This window comes from Paralichthys olivaceus, chromosome 1 (genome assembly GCF_024713975.1).
Source record: "Paralichthys olivaceus isolate ysfri-2021 chromosome 1, ASM2471397v2, whole genome shotgun sequence".
Lineage (NCBI taxonomy): Eukaryota > Metazoa > Chordata > Actinopteri > Pleuronectiformes > Paralichthyidae > Paralichthys > Paralichthys olivaceus.
Window position 1 is genome coordinate 6,540,296 of NC_091093.1, and position 22,591 is coordinate 6,562,886.

General features: G+C 40.8%; 1 protein-coding gene across 2 annotated transcripts in view; it reads right to left on the bottom strand.

Moving 5' to 3' along the window:
* cdh8 (cadherin 8) overlaps positions 1 to 22,591 on the bottom strand; it is an 87,623-nt gene that overhangs the window by 17,322 nt on the left and 47,710 nt on the right. For both annotated transcript variants that reach the window (XM_069536384.1, XM_069536341.1), the window contains exons 3-5: positions 12,763 to 12,882; positions 5,730 to 5,897; positions 5,281 to 5,468 (exon numbers count right to left, since the gene is read on the bottom strand). In XM_069536384.1, the coding sequence (XP_069392485.1) occupies positions 5,281 to 5,468; positions 5,730 to 5,897; positions 12,763 to 12,882 (476 nt within the window). The remainder of the gene's footprint in view (positions 1 to 5,280; positions 5,469 to 5,729; positions 5,898 to 12,762; positions 12,883 to 22,591) is intronic.

Sequence of the window (22,591 nt, forward strand, 5' to 3'; positions counted from 1 at the left end):
TTTTTACATCGAGGCCCCAAAACAACTCTGAAAAGGTCAATGCACTTCTTCAAAAATACTGTAGACAGGTGCGTAGAAGAAAAAGAATATGCAGGTGAGAGAAGAGGAAACCCACACACTGTCCTGTACTTGCAAAAAAAAGTAATTAAAAGTACAATGTTTTGGTCCTGTGGTCCTTCAACCACCTTTGGTTTACCTGATGAAGGTCCTCAGGGCCAAATTGTTGTACACTTAATAATGTTTTTTTGCACGTACAGAACAGTGAGTCGGATTCCTCTTCAAGGAGCCCTCAAAATATTGACAGTTGCCACCAGAGACCTATTCGTCAGCAGATGATAGGTGATAGATTGTAAGATTTTACGGTAGAACAACGCTGTGGGACTACACCATACGTCTGATATTGTTGCTGAAAATGCTTATATACTTTTTTTTGTTTAAATAAAACATGTAACGGAGTATTTTTACAACGACTTTATGTGTTACCAAACAATTTTCTTTCAAAAATAATGCCAACATAATAGTTTAAAGAAACTAAAACTGTAAAAGGAAACACACTGTGAAAGACTGTGATCACGTCAAAGAGAAATCATTTGATCATCATTTTTATTTTTAAGTCAATTGATCATGATAATTATAATTGTCAGAGCTGCACAACCTGAAAATATTTCCCAGCCTTTATCGGCATGAAAGAACACAAATCTCCTTGCTAATGCTCTCAGTGACAGCAGATTATCAGAGCTTTCACACTGCTATCACAACCAGCTCGCATAAAATAAATGAGAACAGGTACTTATTCAAGACGATAAAAAAGAAGGTGTAATTTCCCCCAAAGAGGAGTGAAAACATTTTGTGTAGTACATGTGGCTGTGTGACTGACAGATCTGTTTAATCCCTGTTTTCACTCGCTATGCAGTTGTATTTCCTTTAAAGATGGCTCGTCATTAATATTTAAGAGAAAGAGGAGAGCCACAATTTTACTCTCTTGGCATCTCTGAGGACACCCCAGACTGTCACAATTTCATTCTGTATCACCTCTGGTCGCTCTCATACTACTAGAATAATGGGATCAAGTCACTTCCACACTCCATAACCAGGATTTATAGGGAAATCAAAAGTGGGCCTTGCCGCTTGAGGGGATGTGGAGCTGGCTTGGGGAAAGAGAAGGACTAAGAGGAGGGAGATGAACAGAACGAGAAATGTATTTAGTTAGTCAAAGAGGGGCAGCGCAAGAGGAGTCGTCCCAGAGGACCAGCGCTGAGAGCTCTGGGGCAGCCGGGGCAGGTGGGTGGAGGGGTGTCTGGGGGTCCGGCTGTGAGACGGTATTAGCAGCTGGAGGGGGTGGGAGCTGGAGAGACGACCCAGAGCTTTGACTTCTACACTCCCACACTCCTGGCATCAGGACACGAGTAGACAGACCTAAGCCCCTGAAGCTTCTCCAAGCCCTATTCCTCCACACTCCGAGAAGCTATTGGGAACACTTTCATTATTAACCTCCCCCCTTCGTCTCCTCCTCCCCCTCCTCCTCACTCCTCACTCCTGACACCCAACCCGCCCTCCGATCCTTCCTCTCCTCTCCTCTCCTCTCCTCTCCTCTCCTCTCTCTCTCTCTCTTTCTCTGATTGCACTGTGCCGTCTGTGCTGAGAAGGTACAGAGTGTGGCCGAAACCTCGAGCCAATGGATTACACTTCAATTCAGAGGGTGGTGGAGAGTAAGAGGCTGTAGAAGGTTGTTGCTGGACAGTCAAGACCATAAACTGAAAATAAATAAATATGAATTTATGTTAATGTGATTTGATGCTATCTTTTTCTTTCTTTCTTTCTTCTTTCCTCCTGTCTGTCCAACCTTATTTTCTTCTCCTCAACCGTAGTAGTTTCACAAGCTTAAGGCTGCTGATCCAAAGTCAAATGATAAAGTGGGTTAGTTCCATTCCACTCTGTAAACTGATTTTCACCTGCACTTATAAGTAATATAGGAACAATCTCAACTTTTAATTCATGTGGGAACACAACCTCACATTGCTCTGCGATTCACTTGTCAAAATCTTCCAGTGTTATTCCGACTTGACAGAATGCAGAAACAACTCATTATATTTGTTTCCTGTGTCCAAACAGAGAGCTGACAGGGGAGGTGGTTCACTGTTACTGGCAAATTTAATTATACCAAATCCACTTAACTGCTTTGAGCGAAAAATTTTGGCAAACAGCTTCTTTGATGGGCCGAGTTAAGTTTGATTAAAAATAATTCTCAATATCAATTACAGAATCAAATGAAGCATCTACACAAGGTGCATAAATGCTGTTTGTTATTCTCGCCATGAAATCTGAATGCAAGTCATATTTCTGACCCGTTCAAATGATTAATTCAATAAACGCACACAGTGCTTTGAATGAGTAATCCAGAGAGAGTCACTTTGATTTGTGTTAGTATGCATGGTTGTACAGCTATTGTTGATTCCAAGTGTAAAGACAAAGTAGTAGAGTCGTCTTTCAGGAGTCAAGGTTGCACAGCCAGTTTACATTCTTGTTTCTTACTGAAACCACTAGGCTGCACTGAATGTGGTTACATCTCTAAACAGAGACGCACACTTAGACTCAGTGACAAAGGGACATGCTTACACATGCTAACCTCTGCCCTCAAACACACACACACACTAACACACACACACAACCCTGCTGTGTCATTCTTCTGTCCCTCTCAAACGTTAGCATCAAATCAGTATGTACACAGGCCATTTAGAGACTTCAAAGTTCAGCGTTGGCTGCAGGGGTGAAAGCTCAGCATCCCACTAACATCCCTCGACAGGCCTGGGGGCTGGCAGATAAAAAGCTTAAAACCCAAACAGCAAAGAATCTCTGCCCTGGTTAGCGCCTCTCCAGGCTCCGTCAGATCAATATGTTTTAACCTTGCCGCAAAGGATCTTATAATAATTTGAATTCCGCGTCAGATGGCAGTTTATAGACACGTACAGCTGTTAACAGGGACGGGGCATGTTGGAGAAAGAGTAACTGAATCTTTTCTTCTGTCACCCTGGTTGTTGGATAAGAACGGTGCAGATACAGACCAAAGAGGAGTGGCACAACATACTGCTGCTTTCAACTTGTCTAAACTTGAGACGCTGCTGTTTGGAGGGATGTGAAAACACTCACTGTGCAAATGTCTTGTTACTTTCTCCAAACATTATCATCTCTCTTGCGATTAGCCATGTAGACAATCATCGCAGGGCCACAGAGAGAAAGTAGAGCAGACATTGGGGCGATGGGGGGGCTCTCCGCGGGACATGGAATTGGAGGTTGCCTAAAAGACTAACACGTTTGACATTTGCTTTGTCAACAGCTCAAGGTTTTATGACTTTGTCGAGTTTGTTCTCCAGCGCTGGTGTTTTCTTCAGTGGCAGTGAACTGTTGTCCCGGCAGATTGCATGCGCTCTTATACATTCCACCTCCCACACAGTTCATTGTTCACACTTTGACAAAGTCACACCACATGTCCTTGGGGTAGTGTCGTTTTACATCACCACACAATCGTGTTCCTTATTTGAGTGATTTATAGCTCTCCAGACACTGAGCCAACCATGACTCAAGACAGGAGAACGCCCATCCATCAATAATGTGTATGATTCAATATATGCAAACATCCTGTACCAAACAGAGCTTCTACAGACTTCTACAGAATACATACATATATAACTAGCATGTGCTTCGGTATCTTTGATAGCATATGTCCAAGTCCCAGCTTGATTTCCAACAGAACTTCCTTGAAGGTCACATTGTCATTAAAATGCATTTTGGTTTCCAAATGTTAATTGCACACATTATATATAGTATTGAGCCAAATATATGATAACATGTGTTACATGAGTACAATCGACCAATAATAACTGTGCTCAAGCTTGTGCTGCTTTCATTTTGGAATTAATATTCATACTTCATTGTTGCTATATGTTAGGAAACTTAGACCGGGTCAGATCCACTCAGATACCAGCTGAGTGGCCCTGTCCTGTCAGTAGTTATTTTTTTCCTGCTGTTTTTTTATTTTTTATAAACTAACAATAAATGTGATGATTTGTGAATAATTAGAATTATATTTTTTTTAAATAAAATAATGCACTTGAACACAGAAACATTTTCAAAATATATTGGTTGCTCAAATATTTAGAGCTAACAGTAAACAAAGTATGACTTGTGCACCCGCATGGATGTTGGACATATAATTGGTATAAATTGTGGCACCTTTATGGCCCCTGATTTTAAATAATTCTAGATCTGCCACTGGGCCTGGCATAATCAGTAGCAAAGTATGTGCCTTAGTCATACTTTTAAAATCATCTGACTATTACAACGGTGCTAATTCAAACACTTGTTTCACCAACATCACATTGTATCATGTCATTACGTGCTAATGTGTTTGCCTCAAGGTAAAAAAGAAAAAAATAGGTTTCATGACGAGAATGTTTCACCTCAGGACGGGTTTACCTGGGAATATCTTGATGAACAAATTTAATGTGTTTTGTCTGTTTTTTTCTCAAAACAACCAATGCAAGTGTCCCCTTGAGCAAGGCAATTACCCAGCAACAGCGCTGATGAAGTTTTGTTCACAGGAAAAACTACAGAACAAATATAGGAACGGCCCATCTGCTCCTATGTGTGTGTGTGAGTGGCTTAACACATTTTCAATATGTATGTCTGCCTTAAGCTAAGACAGCTACAGCTAATCAGGAGCATAATTTGAAAATAAGTGTGGGCTGTACAAAAACAAGCACTTTGCACTTTTTATTTTTCATATAGGATTGGCCAGATTTGTTTAAAAGTCTGCAAAGTGAAAGTCCAGCTAGAAAAAAATGTCATAGTGTGACAGTTATGTTTTTTCTGTCATAAGCTTAAGGAATATTTACAGAAAAGCAAACATTCCTTTAGCCCCTAAGCCACTCCGAGGGGGGGGGGGGGGGGGGACCCCCCACAGTGTGTCCATATTAAATGCTATACTTTAGAGTGAAGCCTTCTCTCAAATTCTAATGCACAGGATTTCACCAGAGGTGCTTCAGAAGAAGTGGGCAGAGAAGTTTGGCCTTTTGGGAGAATACACATTAGTAGACAGTATTTGCTTATGTCTTAAAGTCATGAGCTGTGACTTCTTGATGTAGCTGCTAAGACTCTTTTCTAGCAAACTATGGTGAATGCACCTTGCAGCTCCTGCTCCGTGTAACCCATAGACCTTGTCTGTCAGTGACTTACAAAGTGAGAGCTTGAAGAGCTGCCTTACAATGAGTTTCACGGTCTTACCTTTTTCACTCGGAGAATCCCTTCTTGTGTCTGCGCGTCCGTTACAATCTCAAACGTGCCTTGGTCGTCTCCCTCGATGATGCTGTATGTTGACCTGGCATTCTCACCAATGTCTCTATCGTTGGCCTTCACCTTTCCTCCCATTTTTCCTATCGGTAGATCTTCTGGGATTACAAAGTCGTACAGACCTGAGGAGGAAGAGACAGAGCTCTTTGGTTTCTCAAAATGTTGATCAAATTAGACTGAAAGCATATTACAGTACTGCATCATCATTAGACATTACAACATTTAGAGGAATTAGTTTCCGAGGAGCCTGTTTGATGAGATTTGCAAAATAACATTTATTTTTCCCAATAATGACCAATCAGAGGAACAGTCATTTAGAGCAGCAGTAATTTGTTTATCCTCATTATTTGATTTGGGATGTTTGAGGTCGTGAAGTTACTTACTTTTGGAAAACTTTGGTGGATTGTCATTGATGTCCATTAGCGTGACGGTGACTGTCGTAGTTCCTGACAATCCCCCCATGTGACCCCCCATGTCCTTGGCCTGGATGACCACCAGGTATTCCTCTCTCATCTCCCGATCCATCCCATGGAGAGCAATCTTTATGGTTGCTAGAGGTGGAAACAGTTCATAACACATTAATGCAATTATACACATGACTGATATACTCTGCACATCATTTTAATGAGGCACATGCAAGTATGCACAAGCACGCACAAGAAAAAAGCGAGGCATACAGTAACCTTGACGCCCACCTTACTCTCTGTGTTACTGCATGCATTATTTCAGACCATGACTTCACAAAACAAGGACTCCATACCAAGCAGAGATAAAGAATTCTACGCAGGTACGTTCTGTGAGAAAGCACAGTCTGTGTGAGCATAGCGAGGTGGTCATGACTGAGCTAGTTCCAGCACTGAAAATCAGCTGTGTTTGTTTTCAAATGCGTTGTTTCGCTGTCTGCAGTCATTTGTATTCTGATTGAGTGTGAATTATGCTGTCTGTCTTGTATAATCTTGAATATTGTATGCAGAATGGACCTTATTGACTCTGCCACAGCGCTGAATATAAAAAGGGCTCAGCACCGGCATATACAGATAATCCACTCAGGAAACAGAGGCCCGCAGGATCATCAAATGAATATAAAACCCCTCATAAAAGCCAGGCTTTGGCATGACACCCTGCCTTGGTCCTGAGCTGCCTCAGACAATGAGAATGTGCTTGGCTATGATGAAAAACATGGGAGGGGATAGGACGCTGTCTGTGACTGCATTTTCTATATATTTTTCCTTTGAGATGTGGCACAATTTCAGGGTGGGTTCACTTTCACACGCAACACTGATGATTTGACAACTGGAGAATGTTAAAGGAGAGGAGTTGGATATTTTATTCAAAATAATGACCTAACCTCATTGCAGGAAAGTATTGTAGGAGGAAGAAGCAGCAACTTTTGTTGTTTTCAGAAACTGTAATAAATATGTATATTATCCAATACAACAAACTTTTGTTATTATCAGGCTTGGGGCATTTTTTTCTTCCACCATATGCATTATATGTTGCTATTAGCTTAATTCCCTATAAGAGCTGATCACATTGCAGCCATAGACCACAACTCCCAGAACCAAGAACCTATATATTAATAAAAAATGTTCCATTTGCCCCAAAATGGAATTGTGCATTTGATGAAACTTGAAAATTCAGAAATGAAAAGAAAAAAAAAAGTCATGTTTTATGTATGGCCCAAAGATGTTTTTTATTGACATACATAATGTACAATCCATAAGAACCTTTATAGGGACACCATCCTATTATTTGCACTTTTCATTTTTTGTCAGTTGTTCATTCATGCTGCCAATCTTATGTTCTATCACCTCACAAAGGTTTTCTATTGATTCACATCTGGCGACTGGGGAGGTCACTGAACTCACTGTTGTGTTCATGCTCAGATTCTAAATTGTGTCTATAAATTGATGCACATGATCAGCAACATTATTCAGAGAAGCTGTGACATTTAAACAATAGTTGATAGGTGTTCAGGGCCCAAAGTGTGCCAGGAAAACACTCCCCACACCAACACACTGCCACCAAGTGGATGGAGTATTGAGGCAGCTTTGGTCCATGCAAGTTGTTGATGCCAGATTGAGACTCTATCCTCTGCAGCTGCTGCAGAAAACCAGATCCATGAGACCTGGCTATGTTTTTCAGTCTTTCCAGTGTTAATTATACTATATTCACTGGAGCTCCAGATTGTTCTTGGCTGACAGGAGTGAAACCCAACATGTTCTTCTCTTTAGTAGTTTCCCCACCCCAACGTTCAACATGTTGTTCATTCTGAGATGAATTTCTGCTCATCACAGTTGTAAAGAGTAGTTATCTGAGTTCCTGTATCCTTTCTGTCAGCTTGAGCTCAACCAACCATTCTCCTTGACCTGTCAACAAGACATTGCAGTCCACAGAACTGCTGCTATACTGCCTGTGTTTTATTTTCACAACATTCAGACTAAACTCTAGGGACTGTTGTGTGTGAAAATCCCAGGAGATCAGCAGCTACAGAAATACTCAAACCAGCCTGTCTGGCAGAGGAACATTCCCAGTCCTGATGTTTAATGTGAACTTTAATCAAAGCTTCTCACCTGTATCTTTATGATTGTGCTGCCACATGATTTACTGATTGAATAATTGCACGAATACACACATGTACAGATGTTTCTTTAAGTGCTCTGAACATCCCCTGTATTACAGCCGTGCTCTCGGACACCACAAAAATAATTTAATTTATGTAGTGGACTTTTCAAAATGTCATTAGATTGAAAGTTTTTTTTAGCACATGTCATAAGTGTGTGACTAATTATCTAGTATTATGGTGGTCTACTGTTTCCAGCACTCCAACCAGAACATTGGACTACTTTCTTTGCTTTACTTTTTTCCAAGAGGTTCTAAGTTTAATTATCCAAGTTATAGAAAGGGTAAAAGCCACATGCTTTAAAGGTCGAGTGTGTAAGATTTAGGTGAAAGGGAACTATTGGCAGAAATTAAATGTAGAATAATTCTCACTGTTTTCACTAGTTCGTTCCATCTAAATTGTATGAATTGTAGTTTTGTATTTATATTTAAATACTTTATATTTACATTGAGGGGACCCTCTCTACGGAGGCCACCATGTTTTTTTACATTAGTCCAGACTGGACAAACTAAACACCTTTTGAGTTTTTATGACAACTGAAGCTACCAAAGGTTATTTTTCATGTTTGGAAGGAGAGGGTGAGGTGAGGGGTGTTCAGCTGCAACATACAACTTCAACACTAGATATCACAAAATTCTACACACTGAACCTTTAACTACATGCCCGAGAAAAAGACATATTCTGGACCAATCTATAGGGTTTACTGGCCACTAGTGGTGATGATGTAGATTGCAACCAACTTATTCCTCTCCATTCACCCCTCCCTTCCAAAGTGTAGGGAGAACCCTAAGAGGATTTGCTTTAAAAAAGCAAAAGGCTACTTCAGTGGAAGAACTCGATCTCATTCTTAATTCTTGTTAACGACAAAAGAATTCTTACTTTCGAGTGATTACACACTAATAAAAGCATGCTTAGGACCATTATATTTAATTTCTGCTGAGAGATCCCAGTATATACACTGAATTTAATTATGTTAGAAGGATTTCTCAGGTTTCAGGACAGGTAAAATTCTTTCAGAAGCACTGTATAGTAGGCTCAATTTTTTCACTTGTACTATTTGTACACAGCACACAACAAGACAGTCTGAAGTACAAAGTATCAGAACTAGAAATAATTCATTGTAAACCATTACCATGCCCAGTTACATAAAGTACCTTCCCATTCAAATTGTTGCTCTGATCACAGGAATGTATTTTGTCACTGGTTGAAGCAGTGAAAACTAATCGTGAGCCTGATTGTACCAAGGTAAGCTAAGCTCCCTTCCACTCACGCAAACAGATGAGTCCAATAAAATGAGCAACAAAAACAAGTCTCACACACACACACACACATGCAATATTCTTCAGTTACCCTCCTAGAAGCAGTGCTCTCATCTCTGTTGATCATCGTTAATTATTCAAATTAATTCCTAATCACTGAAAAGGGAGGATAGACAAACACTAATTTCCATAGAAATTTGCCTCGATTTTTTTTCACCGGCCATTAACCAAGTGATGAATTGGGGCATGATGTTTATTTATTTGTCGAATGCTTTTCATTTCCAATGTGGCGTTGTAAGTGTCAAATGCATTCTAATGGTTGTTTTCCCCTTACCTTTTATTTTTCATTAACATTCATTAAAACATCTGGCTCACTTGAATGAGCCATCTGTATGTGCTCTGCAATCACTCAGAGCATGAATGCTAATCCCTAAACTGTCTGTTCAGTGCATCTTCCACAGACATGTTCCTGCTGCAGAGCTCCAAGTTCGCGGCGCCTATATCAGCAATGGCGAGTGACAAATTCTATGTGTTGAACTGAGTGCTCGTCCTAATTATGTACATAAATTTGGAGACTGCCTTTCTTCCAGCTTGTTTATTGTGTGCTGTTTTCCGAACTGTGAGCAGCCGATTTCCATCTCATTTCTTATTAATGTAATTTCACCATTATTTAATCATATTGCTTACAGACACATGTTAAAAAGTCAGCTGAAAAAGCAATTAAAGATCCAATCTGGAATCTGTTTTGAGATAACTTTATGCATGATGACGCTGCTGAGGAGTTTTCCTTGTGGAAGGGAGAAGGAAGTAATTATTATTATTTTGAATTCATAACCCACTGGTGTTATGCAGCAGCATGTGAGTACTGGTCCCATTAATGCATTCAGGACGACCAGTCAGCTGATGAAAACACACAGTGAAGCAAAGCTCATATGAGTCCTATAATTTTCTAGTTTTAATAATGAATTCACTGACAGATGATCAGATGATCTAGTTAAACCAGGACAAACATAATCGAGGAGCCATTGTATTTGTCTCCAGTGCTAGAAGCATACTTTTTTTTTTTTCTCAGCCCACGTACATGTGCATGTGTAGACTATACTTTCAGTCGTGAAAGGCTAATCTGCACTAGATCATTATAAGGGCCAAGGTGGTTTCATTATATAGATTTCAATAACCTGTGAGTAATATTCATTCGTGGTGTCCTTAACTTTTTCTGATTACACCTGCTAAAGATCTCTGTGGGGCCTTATTACAATGACTGCCAGACACTAACACATCCACAGACTCTGTTTCACTCTGCATATCAACTGTGTGGGTGCTTTTATTTTTCTTATTCAATATTTTTGTTTTCTTACCACATTGTTGCATTATTTCACATTTCTCTTAAAGCTATACACTTTGAGTTTTAACTATAGCGCCCCAAGTAACACCTTTTTGTGTGTGTGTGTGTGTGTGTGTGTAATGTTTATATTTCGAAACACGGAGTAAGTGTGCAGCTGTAGAGGAACAGAGTAGAGAGGGGGGGGGGGTGAGCCTGGGAGCCTGACTTACCAGCAGCATCATGCAGAGATAATCTAAAAGCATTTCAAAAAACAGATGGGCTAAGTTACCTGAAGTCCTGTTGTTGTTGTTACACAACTTTTCAAGCCATAACCAACACTGTCAGATCCCTTTTAGCGTGCATATTGTAAAGATGTCCCCCCACAGGCTCGCTCAAACAGTGGGGAGGTTACATAATCACGTCGGCATATACATAACACTTAACTACACTCATTAACATAGTTGCCATGTGGTCTTCTGATAGCTGCTTTTTTTTTCTTTTTACTACAAACCCCTCTTTTTTTCCTTTCGGAATTTATACGCATTTTGAAAACTTAATGCACCACAGCAGAGTGAGATTACCTCAGGTGGGCCAGCAGGTGGGGGAAGCTGTTGCATTTCTACCTGCTGGAATCTCTGCAACTTGTAGCACCTGCAGGCAGCTAACATGCACATTAAAGAGCCACCCTCTCGCTCGCTGATGTCACCTCAGCCTCTGTCTTTCATTGAAATCCAAAGCACTTGCAGCAAAGAGAGCTTCGGCAGCTGCCAAAACTCAGACGCCATTAGAAATTCATACAAACCGAACTAGCATATTAATGATATTTTAATGAATTGTAAAGAATTTGTTTTAAAAGGATACTGTAAGCAGGAGGACTCTGCAGCCTGAGTGTTCATGTATATTCATGTAATCAGGATATAGATGTCTTGTTGATGTTTCAGCTCGTGTTTAGATGTTTACAAAGTAGCCCCAGACTTCTAAACCAAAAAGCAAAACTAATTTCCTCAAACCTCCCGTCTTTGAAATTATGTTTATATAGTTGTAAATTACCTCACCAGTTACAGCGCGGTGGCAACATAATCCATGTCTGGATTATGTTCACAGGCAACATCATTTTTGAATGAATTGTGGCTCGCATTGATTATCAGCAACAGAGTCACCAGGAAGTGGATGGGTGGATGACAAGCATACAAAGCCCGCCTCCGGCCCCTTTACCACAACCTGTTGTGTGACTGCTTTATTACGCTTCAGTGTTCTGTGTTAAAGGTACACACACGTATTAGGTGCATTGTTTCTTTTTTGCTGCCATAGTCACACACGTCTTGTTGAAAAGGCAGAGCCGACATGGCTGACATGCCTCTGAGTCTGGAACGCCGCCATGCTATCTGAAATCACACACTGTGGTGGCAATATGTCGGCTCATATTGCAGGGTTTGCTCTAATTAACCAAGTGATGAATTGGGATGTAATGCTTATTTATTCATTCAATGTTTCATTTCAAATGTGGAGTTGTAATCATTTCCCACTGCATCCAGTTGTGTGTTGGAGGTCCTGAAAGCTTAAAATAGGCTTCAAAGCTGAGGTCAGACCTCACACTACAAATTTGCATCAACGTATAATAAGTCAGACACCTCTAAGGTAATGTTATTCGTGACTGTCATTTGGATGTACTTACCTCGAGTCTTGGTCAAACCCTGATAGCCCACTACTTGACCTGAAGTGACCTTGTAAGCTCATTTATCTCAGTCGAGGCAGGTAATGAAAAAGGACAATGTTTAAATACTAAAAGGTTCTGGCCTAATGTGCCTGGCCCCTGTCTGGAAGAAAAAGACTTGAAATAATCCTTAGATGTAATCACTGTCTCACTGTAAAGCCAATTTCTTCCCTTTTCTTCCCATTATGGGCGTGGCGTCCATTGATTACATTTTGTAATACATTATGTTCTCCATTGGTTAGAAACAGACAAAGGATTTGCACACTGTATTAATAGCTCCCATTAAATTTAATGAAGTAAAGTTTCGATCTCGCAGAGATCTTCTTCAGGCTTTGTCAGGCAAACAATGAATAACAGCACAAAGAGCTCTGTTGGATAGTCTGCCCCACAGCGGTGTCGTCCTTTTGTGTCTCCTTTATTTGAAGTCATACAGGATTATATTGGTCCTCTCTATTGTTGTGTGCAAAACTGTAAAACACCAAACTACTGTGCTTACCAGAATTAGGGTCTACGGAGAAATATGGTTGTCCCTCCAATATACTGTAGACCAGTTTAGCGCTGTTTCCATACACTGGATCGTCGGCATCTGTGGCTGTTACCTGGGTAACTGGGGTACCTGTGGAGCAGAGAGAGACAAAGTTATTAACTGTGACGCCATAGGAAGTGATCTATACTTCGCTGGGGACTTAGATGAGACTATTCCGCTCTGTGTGCTTTTGATTTGTTCAAAAGTCCAGTCTCATCTGTACCATACTGCTCTAAATAACAGCAATGTACAGGGAGTTTCATGTGTAGTCTTTTAATTTTGAAAGCAAGGGGCTGTATGAAAATCATAAAGTTGGGGAGAGCATGCAGCTAAAGCTTGTGGTTGACTTTTAAAAAAAGACAAGGCAATGCACTATCGTACATCAGACTCTTGCTTTGATATGGAAAATCTTAAACACCCTCCCCCATAATATTCAAAATAATAAGAGGGCTAAATTGGTACAGCTTGCTCAATCATAAAATATGAATGTGCAAAAGAATTGTAATCTGTGTACTATTTTAAACTTAATGTGTAAATTGAATAATACAGTACATTTCACAATATCCAACGATTTTCCATGATAAATTATTGCAAATAGCCCATCCCAAACATTGCAGCCTTTCTATTTTTGAAACGAGACCTCCTGATTATTTATTACCATCGTCAGTGAGTAAATGAGCTTGGCACAGGTGGAAGCTGTGTGAAATAAAAAGGCTGAAATAAAACATAATCTTTTCAATGCCGCTCTCCTTCCCTTATGAAAATAAAATCCTACTACTCTCCCCTTTTGCAAAATAATAAAATACACAAGCCCTCTCCCCCTAATAACTTTGTGCAGTGCTGAACCGAAACAAAAAAGAAACCAATTTAACGTTTCAGTCTTCTTGAGCCAAACAACGTGATATTAAACCCAGCATGTGTAGCTGGTAATGTGCCCGCCCGTGCTCTTAATTTGTCTCCCGATTGTGTGTGTGTGCACAGTTCAGGCATCAAAGTGTCAATTACGTGTGGCAAATGTGACATGACTTCATGATATAAGTTATAACGGGCGTCTGGCCTAACTGAGCAAACCAGTCATGTCAGTGCTGATTAGTCATCTAGCCTCCTGAATGCTAGCCTCTGCTGGTTATGTTAGCTTGTGTGCAAATCAACACGACACTGATGGATGTGTCACACGCTTATTATAACACAGCAGGAACCAAACGGTGTCTACTAATGGCCAAATTAAGAGCTCCACCATTGCTGGTCTTTGATAGGTAAAGAATGTGAATGTGCACAGTAACAGGTGTGGTGTGGCACCTAAAAAACACTGTTAAAGGTTACCAGGCAATAAAAAATGCACAATATAGCTGCTTTCAGAACTGCACTGACCTCCGGATAATCTCCTGAGGAGCTGTATGAGAGGACACAAGTGTCCGAGTGAGAGCCTTAGGACTTTCACGAGTTTCTCCTGCCAGCCCCCCAGTAAAAACTCCAGATAATGACCAAATGAGCCATGGAGCATGGAACAAAGCAGGAGATCCCCCTGAGGATTCACCGCCAGCGAGAGGGCATGTTGATGACGTTTTAATGTGACAGAAGCAAAAGTGAAAAAAATTTAATAAAACAATTATCAGTGGAGTCACACATAGGAGACACTGACAAAGATGTCAAGAGACCTTTATGTCGATGTGCAGATAAAAAAACAAGTGATTTCAATACAGAATTGATTCTTTACGTCCTGCCTCTGTCTGCTGCTCCACCCCTCGTCTGAACTCTGAGCGGAGAATCTCCTGCTGAGTTGTTCATGTGTGAAAGGAAAATTCTGAGAAAGTCCAGTCCACAAACTTACGGACATTCATCTCTAAAAAAGGCTTGTGTCTCTGAGCCCCAAACATCAACAAATAAAGAAAACACTTTGCCTCTGTAAAGAGTTTTGTCCAATTAAACATTTTGCACTGTTCATTTAATTGTTGGTACATCTATTTTAAAAATGCTCATTTAATATCACTATTCCTTTAACACGCAATCAGCTGTTACCTCCACAGCAACAACACTGTATGTAGCAGCAACAAGGTTCTTTATTGAAGCAGCTCTATGAGGTTTGCAGGAAATGTATGCAGGGACCTTAATCAATATACCAAGTCTCAAACGCTCAAGGCAAATCAGAAAATAGATTAGTGTCAGTTCAATCCACCATTGACGGCTCCATTACAAGGTATCAGGAAAAAAACTGAATATAAAGTGACTATTAACTAATTAAACGTATCCCTTTTAGTTCACAGTGACCCGGCTCCTCATCTGTCTCAGTGTGAGGGAGCGTGTGTCAGGGGGAGAGGGGGAAAAACACGGCGAGAAAAGATGCTGACAGTGAGCAACACGCTAGCAGGAGACTACAGATGGTATGGTAATTGTTTCAGTGAAAGATGTTTAGAGGTGTTCTGACAACAAAGGGAGATGTCCCTTGTCGCAGACGGGGCAGGTCCTGCCACAGGCACCTAAGTCTGTCCACTGCGAGCGAGTGCAAAAAAAATTAATAAAGGCTTGTAGTACCAAGAGCCAAGTGCAAGTTTTGGCTGTGACACTACAACTCAGAGGTTCCAGACATGAATTAAAACATGAAAATAAAAAATGCAGTGCCAGATGTGACAGAAACACAGTCCCTGCAAAGCACACAGTACTTACAGTGTGTAACCCACAAATCAGACATCTGTATTCTGTTGGCATATCGGCTTTTGCTGGCTCTACAAGCACCGAGACAACCCCCAGCTGACCAGCTGACGAATGTGGAGCACAATGATGACTAAAGATACATCTAACCAACAAGGAGTTCAAAACAAACTCAGGGAATACATATTTTATTAAAAAAAAGAGAGGGAAAACATTTCAGATCAGTGTAACCACCGCAAAACACGGAGGGCTTTTCATAAACAGGACTTCACCAAGATGATTTTTCAGAGCCACATGGTGCAGTGTTTGAACTTGTCTCCCTCTTTATGCCGTCAGCTACATGTGTCCAACGCTGATTAATAGTCACCACTGTGTCTGTGGTCCTGTAACAGCAAAACAAAGCAAAAGCCACCTTTACTCTCTAACTGGAGTAGGAGTTTCACTGTTGCAACCCAATTATTTCACAGTGAAAGAGCCTCAAGTGCTCCTCTGAGACAGAGGTGTTCTAGTAATTCATACTCTTATGATGACCTATGCTGTTATGTTGCCAGAGCTTACCTTGTAAATTTCCTACCGCTTGTTACAACCCATGCCTGCTGCAGTGTCTGGATCACAGCGGATCAATGAGCCCTTTTTGTTCCGTTGCGTTTCTAGTGTCTTTCAGCAAAAAAAAAGGGAACATTATAACTTGACGTCAGCTGCTGATAGACCTGGAATTTTTTCTGCTTTAATCCAATAAACTCATCAAACTTACATGGGATTCAGTTATCACATTTTACAATAGGTATTAGTGCTGCACCTCGCTGCAATAACTGCACACTCCACCAAGCTGCATGTTTTTTTGTTGAATATCACATCAACACACCATATGTTGAGATATAACACCTGTGTCAACTGTTCAAAGATCTGCCCAAATAAAACATCAGTACATGAACATTTCTCAGAAATGTGTTAAACAAGTAAATAAATTATCCAATAATTTGTCTGAAAAAATAGAAGGAAATATTATTACATGACTTTTATCCTACAGATGTGTGCAATAATCCAAATTGGTGCAAAAACGCTGGAAATCTAATTACACCCTAGGTGCCATAGGTGTTTGCCAATTGTCAAATGAATAAAATGAGAGACAGCTAAGGAAATTGCTCCTCTTTTTTCTGAGATACACAGTCTTATCTGTCTTAAAGTTAAATTACTACCACTACAGAGGGAGAAGGCAGCCATCTACACATCCCTAATTAGGAAAAGTACCTTCGTACTTCTAAAAGGTGTCGGACTATTGCAAACAGGCTTTATAAATTCAGTTACACTATGGACTGGAGTGGGGGTAGTAGAGGGTAAGAAAAAAAATCTTCATAAAAACAGTTGAACCAGTGAAGCATGAAATGGCTCCCTCTTTCTTTCCCTCCCACAGGGGTAAAATGCTCCTCACCACCCATGATAAAAAAATGAGGGATTAGGAAAGCCAGTGTTTTGGTCCTGTTTCAAGATTAGTTCATCCTTCCCCTTGATAATGCACAGAAATTCCAGGGACACTGCAGAAATGGATGCAGCTGTAGGGCCATAAGCTCAATTGTAGGAGGAATATTGTCTCTGGCTTTTATTTGAAGCCTGTAGCATTGTGGCAGTTACAATAATAGCATCACAACACCTATAAACTTCCAGGGATAGAAAAAGCTGAATGGTTTATTCATAACAAAAGCTGTGCATGGAGGAATTAGGCATGTAAAAAGCCTACAATGGAACATATCTTCACATGAAACGCACATGTAGTCATGTGCGCTCTGCGGCTTTGGCAGCATTTCTACCTGGAACGTGTTACTTACAGACTATTCTTGGTCTAACCTGTTAGAGATGTAGAAGTACAGTCGGTGCTATAATGCTATTTCCAGCCTAAATGGATTTGTCTCACTTGCCCAGGCGCTGAGAGATTGCATGTATCCTTCTCCTGGGAGAGCAACTCTCCCTCCGTGGGTTTGGGCAGTAACCCACAGGGTGACATGCATCAAGCATGTATGAAAATGCAGCCTGCATTTACGGTTGTCTTCCCACACTAAGTGTAATCTCGTTAATCATGTCCGGAAGTTCCCAGGATTTAATACCATGCCAATGATTTAAAGGCACATCATTTTCAAAGGTGCCATTACTGTATATGAGGCACTTACATCAAATTTACAGCTGTAGTTTTTTGGTTGAAGGGGCCTGTGGCTCCTGACGGGGCCCCAGGAATAAAGACATGGGGGTCTAGCTTTCTGTTTTATCAGGTGACACAAACAATAGGCCACACACTTCCTATTTACTCTGTACACTGGCTCAGTGAGAGGAAATCAATAGGAATCTCCGCTGAACCAGAGAGGGGATAAATTGGGGGATGCAGCCCAATGTGACACACCACGGCTGTGGAAGGACATTGCAGCTTATTTCTGTAACACACAAACCCACCACACAGCTTCATCTGCGTATAGCCTGCTTATTTCCAGAGAAGTATTGCAGGGATAATGAAACAGTGGAAGGTCATAAAGATGTAGGTCTGAGCCGGAGCGAGATGCTCATATGCAGACACTTTGTGTTCACTGCAGGGTGGAAGGAAGAGGAAATTAATTTGAAAATTAAATACCACATGTGTCCACAGCTTTATCTGCAGGCAGTGGCGGATTAAGCAGTTTGGGGGCCCAAGGCGAACACAGGCATGGGGCCCTCTGCATATATGTTCTCCATCTGTTTTCTGTATGATCTCTACACTAAGAATGAACCATATTGTCCATTCACATGGAAGATCTGTCATCTATAACCTTGGTTTTAAGCAGGATCTCTGTCTTAGAGTGAGATCAGAGTTTGTGAACACCTGCTCTCACTTTAATTAATAAACACTCATCACTAGTTCTCAGGACCTGATCAGTACATGAAGTAACTCAGTGTCTGTTTGATTCCAGAGTTTATGAGACTGCATTTGAACATCATGAAAAATAACTCGTCAACAAGTTGAGCTCAGTAGAACACGAGACAAGATGCTCACAGTCAGGACTCAGTGTTTAAGTGACCGGAGCGACACAGATTCATGATCCGACACCATCGATTAATAAGTAAACACATGATCATCATCTAAATAATCCCAATAAAAAACAGAACAAATGAACTGAACTAGTTCTTTGTGAACTGGCTCAACACTTCTCATCAGTCTCTGTTTCCACCCTGAATCACTTCCCTGGTCGGCTCATGGAATAGTCCATTGTAGAAGGGGGTTGCAGAGACACTAGTTACTTGTGAATTATAGGCATTCTGATGATGGATTTTATAAAGAAATGAATAATTAACGAAAGAGTAATAAAAAAAAATGTATCCATAAGTTTATTAGGTTCTTTATGGGGCCCAAGGCAATTGCCGACCTTTGTCTAATGGTTAAGTCCGCCTCTGCTTTCCTTGTCAAATTAACACCATTGTTTGAAACAGTGATAGGTGACATGTGATCCGCTCCTCCACAATTAGGGGAATCCTAAACATGGATGAAACAAAACATGAACCGAAAATGCAAAACACTGCATGCACAAAACTATTAGAAATGCACAAAGCTTTAATTTCCAGTTTATCTAACAAAACTATGAACTCCCCTGTCTCACAGATACATCCCCCACCCACCCTATTTCCCAGAATTCACCTTTAGCATGCTTAGCATAAGTCAGCAAACTGCGCCACAGGGAGGCACTCCCAGCTCAAGTAGCATCATACCTATAATCACTCAAAAAGAATGTGTCATTACAGTTCATTTAGTATCGCTGGGATCCCACTCTGTCTGCAATATCCCTACGTCCAACAAGCATGGCAGCTGTGTAACATCTCAGCTCTGCTCAGCTCAGACCAGCTCAGAAGCGTGAAGGGTATAAGACAGGGGGCATTCATATGTATGCGGGCACTGAGCCATAGAGAAGGGATATAACCGAGGCATGGGGAGAGCTGTGGGCTGCATCAGGCGTGGGGCTAACAGTGCCCCGCTGTGAGCCCTACCCGGGTAAAACAATACTGTTTATGTCTGACTGGCTTTACACTGCAGGGGTTGAAAGAGAGAGGGAGAAATGCTGGGATAAATAGAGAGAGGGGGGCAGAGGGGTAGAAATGCAGGAGTGTGCATAACGGTGCAGAATTGTGGGTGGTTTGTTTCTACAGTGTGGTAAGCACAAAGCAGATATTAGATATAACAAAGTTTTTCTTAGAAGAAAAGAAGGGAAAAAAGTGGAACACACACACACACACACACACACACACACACACCCTGAAACTGGTAGCCTACAGCTATTAGTCAACAGCGAGTGAATGCAGCGAAAAAAGTAAAATGATGTTGTTTCAGAAGAACTGCACAAGTGTGGCTGTTTTTGATAACTTCTTTAAAAAATAAATTCTTAAATTGGTTTTATAAAATGTCAGCTCGTTAGATACCAACTACTTGGTGGTAAAAATCTGCACACTGCTATAAAAGCTCCCATAATGTCAATGTCTGGGTCACTCCCTTCACCCTCACTTTACTAGGGCATGTGTTAATGTGTTGTTAATAATAGCACAGCTTCATTTGAACAATCTATTAATCCCTCAATCCATCTGTTTATCAAAGTCTTGTCACTACCACCACAAACTACAAAAAGCTTGACACCAGACAAGTCAAGGATCTTTGTGAACTTGTTCACCATGTAAGTGCTAAAATCACAGTCATGATGCGCCGTACCTGTGTCCAATGCTATGTTAAGCTGTGGCGGAATGGTATTGTTCACATAGTTTGCGTCTCTCCTCACCGTCTCTGCTGGGTTGGTCACATATCGCTCATTTCTAAATCTGTTTTTACGTACACTGTCTGAAATGCAGAAAGACTGCTGAGCCCCTCACCGGCATTATAAAGTTTTCCCTCAGGTAAATTTGACAATGTATTGGAAAAATCTTCCCAGTGGTTATTTTTCTCTCCTCCATTTGCTGTCAGTGGTTATTTGATTACTATGAACAAAAATAGACTTTTTGACTGTGGAGTGACATGATTAAATGTGAAATCTATTATTCAGAAATTGCAAACCTTGGAATGCATTCATTGGCCAGACAAGTGTTCGATGAAACCATGTAATAAATTATGTATACCGCATGCTTACTGTCTGTCTGTCGGTCAGAGAATATTTTTTCTGGTCTCGTAGCGATCACTTTTCTTTCAACAGCACATTGCAAACTAATTTAATAAAGTCAAGCATTGTGAAATTGTATAATGCATCCCGTGACAGCGAGTCCAGCATTCACCAAGCCACTGTTCAACACCATCACACTTTTTAGGTCAGAAAGATGGCGTGCCAAACCCTTTTTCTAAAATGGCTGGTCTATGGGGCTGGACTGTCCCCTGATAGCGCCATTGCGGTGACAGGAAAGTGATTATGTATTGATCATGATCACATAGACACTGGTGTAGCTCTCTCTCCTGGCTGTGGGCAGAGAGGATAATAGCTCATGATCAGACAGGGAGACTGACAGCACATCTCTCCAGGCAGTGCCGCCAGCACTATTTTTGGACTTTTTTTTTTAACCACCTATTTGATTGAAATGCATGTGTGCACACAGGGTACAATACAAGAATTAAGATTAGCACTACACTTGTGTTGTCAAATACAAAGTGTATTGCTGTGCTGCATGGAATGCCATTTTAATCAAAATTAAATAAATAAATAGATAAAGATAAATAAATATATGCACCCCCTTGCACCCACCCGCTTTGGTCTAAAGATAACCACGCCCCCGCATTTGCATATGAGAATGGAAATAAATAGAGCAGTGAAATAAATGTGGCATTATGAAATAAAAGTCCCGTGAAATAAATAAATGTGGCATTTTGAAATAAAAGGACCATGAAATAAATAAATGTGGCATTTTGAAATAAAAGTACCGTGAAATAAATAAATGTCCTCTTTTGAAAACATTTTGAAATAAGTAATTGTATTTATTTAAGTAAATGGATTCAGTTATATATTTATATTATGCTATATTTATATATTTATTGCCATATATTTGTATTTATTTACCTATTTTTTTATTCAATTTTGATTAAAAAGGAATTCCATTGTGCTGTAGTGAAGCAGGCCAAAGCTCTCGATAACACAGAAATGGTTGTAACGAGGTGGGGAAAACAAGCGTGTCGAGGCATCCTTTCATCCATCCATCCCCGTCCGTCTTTTCTCTCAGAGGAGAAGATGACACACTTGGAGGACCGCCAGTTGATTTTCCTACAGTAGACAAAGCCAGTTTTAGATTCCTGTGCTGCAGATGGGCATTTATGGCAACACTGCAGATGGGCATTAAGGGAAACCCTTAAACAAATAAGCATGCTCGTAAGCAACTGGCACGCGTGAACTTTTTTGTAATTTGCCAGCGCAGTCTCAAACCTCCCACCCCTTCATTTGTCACCATTTACACTGAACACTCATGATCTACAGCTCGGGCTCTGACTAAAAGTGGAGGCCCTCCTGTATGATGATGTTTTATGTTTATATCAGGAAGATGTTAGTATTTCAGATTACAGGGAGCCACTGTAAATAATTGCACAGCAGGGAAAAACATGGTCTCCCTCGGCCCATCAGTCTTCATAACAGAGCTAGTGCATACTCGTGCTAAACTGCATGTTTTATCTGGTCTGCAGCTGAGGAACAGGGCAAATGAATGAGAAACACCCAGCGGAGGCCAAAAAGAGATCAGGAAATATGTGTTTATATCAGGCCGTAACACACTTTTCAAAATTAGACTTAGCCAAATACAACACGGGCCAGAAGAAGTCCTACAAAAGGAAAAAAATATAAATCTTCAAGATGAGATATGGTTGTCAGCATCCAAGAAATTGTTCCCCAGAGCCACGGATGGATAAGGGATGCTGCGCTTTTGAAGAGCAAGGGGACCACACTTACATTGTCATTGTTGTACTACAATTACTAGTCTTTCATTAGACAGAGAGGGAGCCGTCACAGAGAAACAGGGGACAGTGTGTGTGTCTGTCTATAATTGTGTGTGTACAATACGTGTGTGTGTGTGTATGCGCGGGTACATGACATCCCTTTTTTTAAGGAGTCGGCTACTGAGTCTGCAGCCTTGACAAGGCGTTTACAGGAACGGCAGGAACAAAATAATTAAGAGGGTCCTT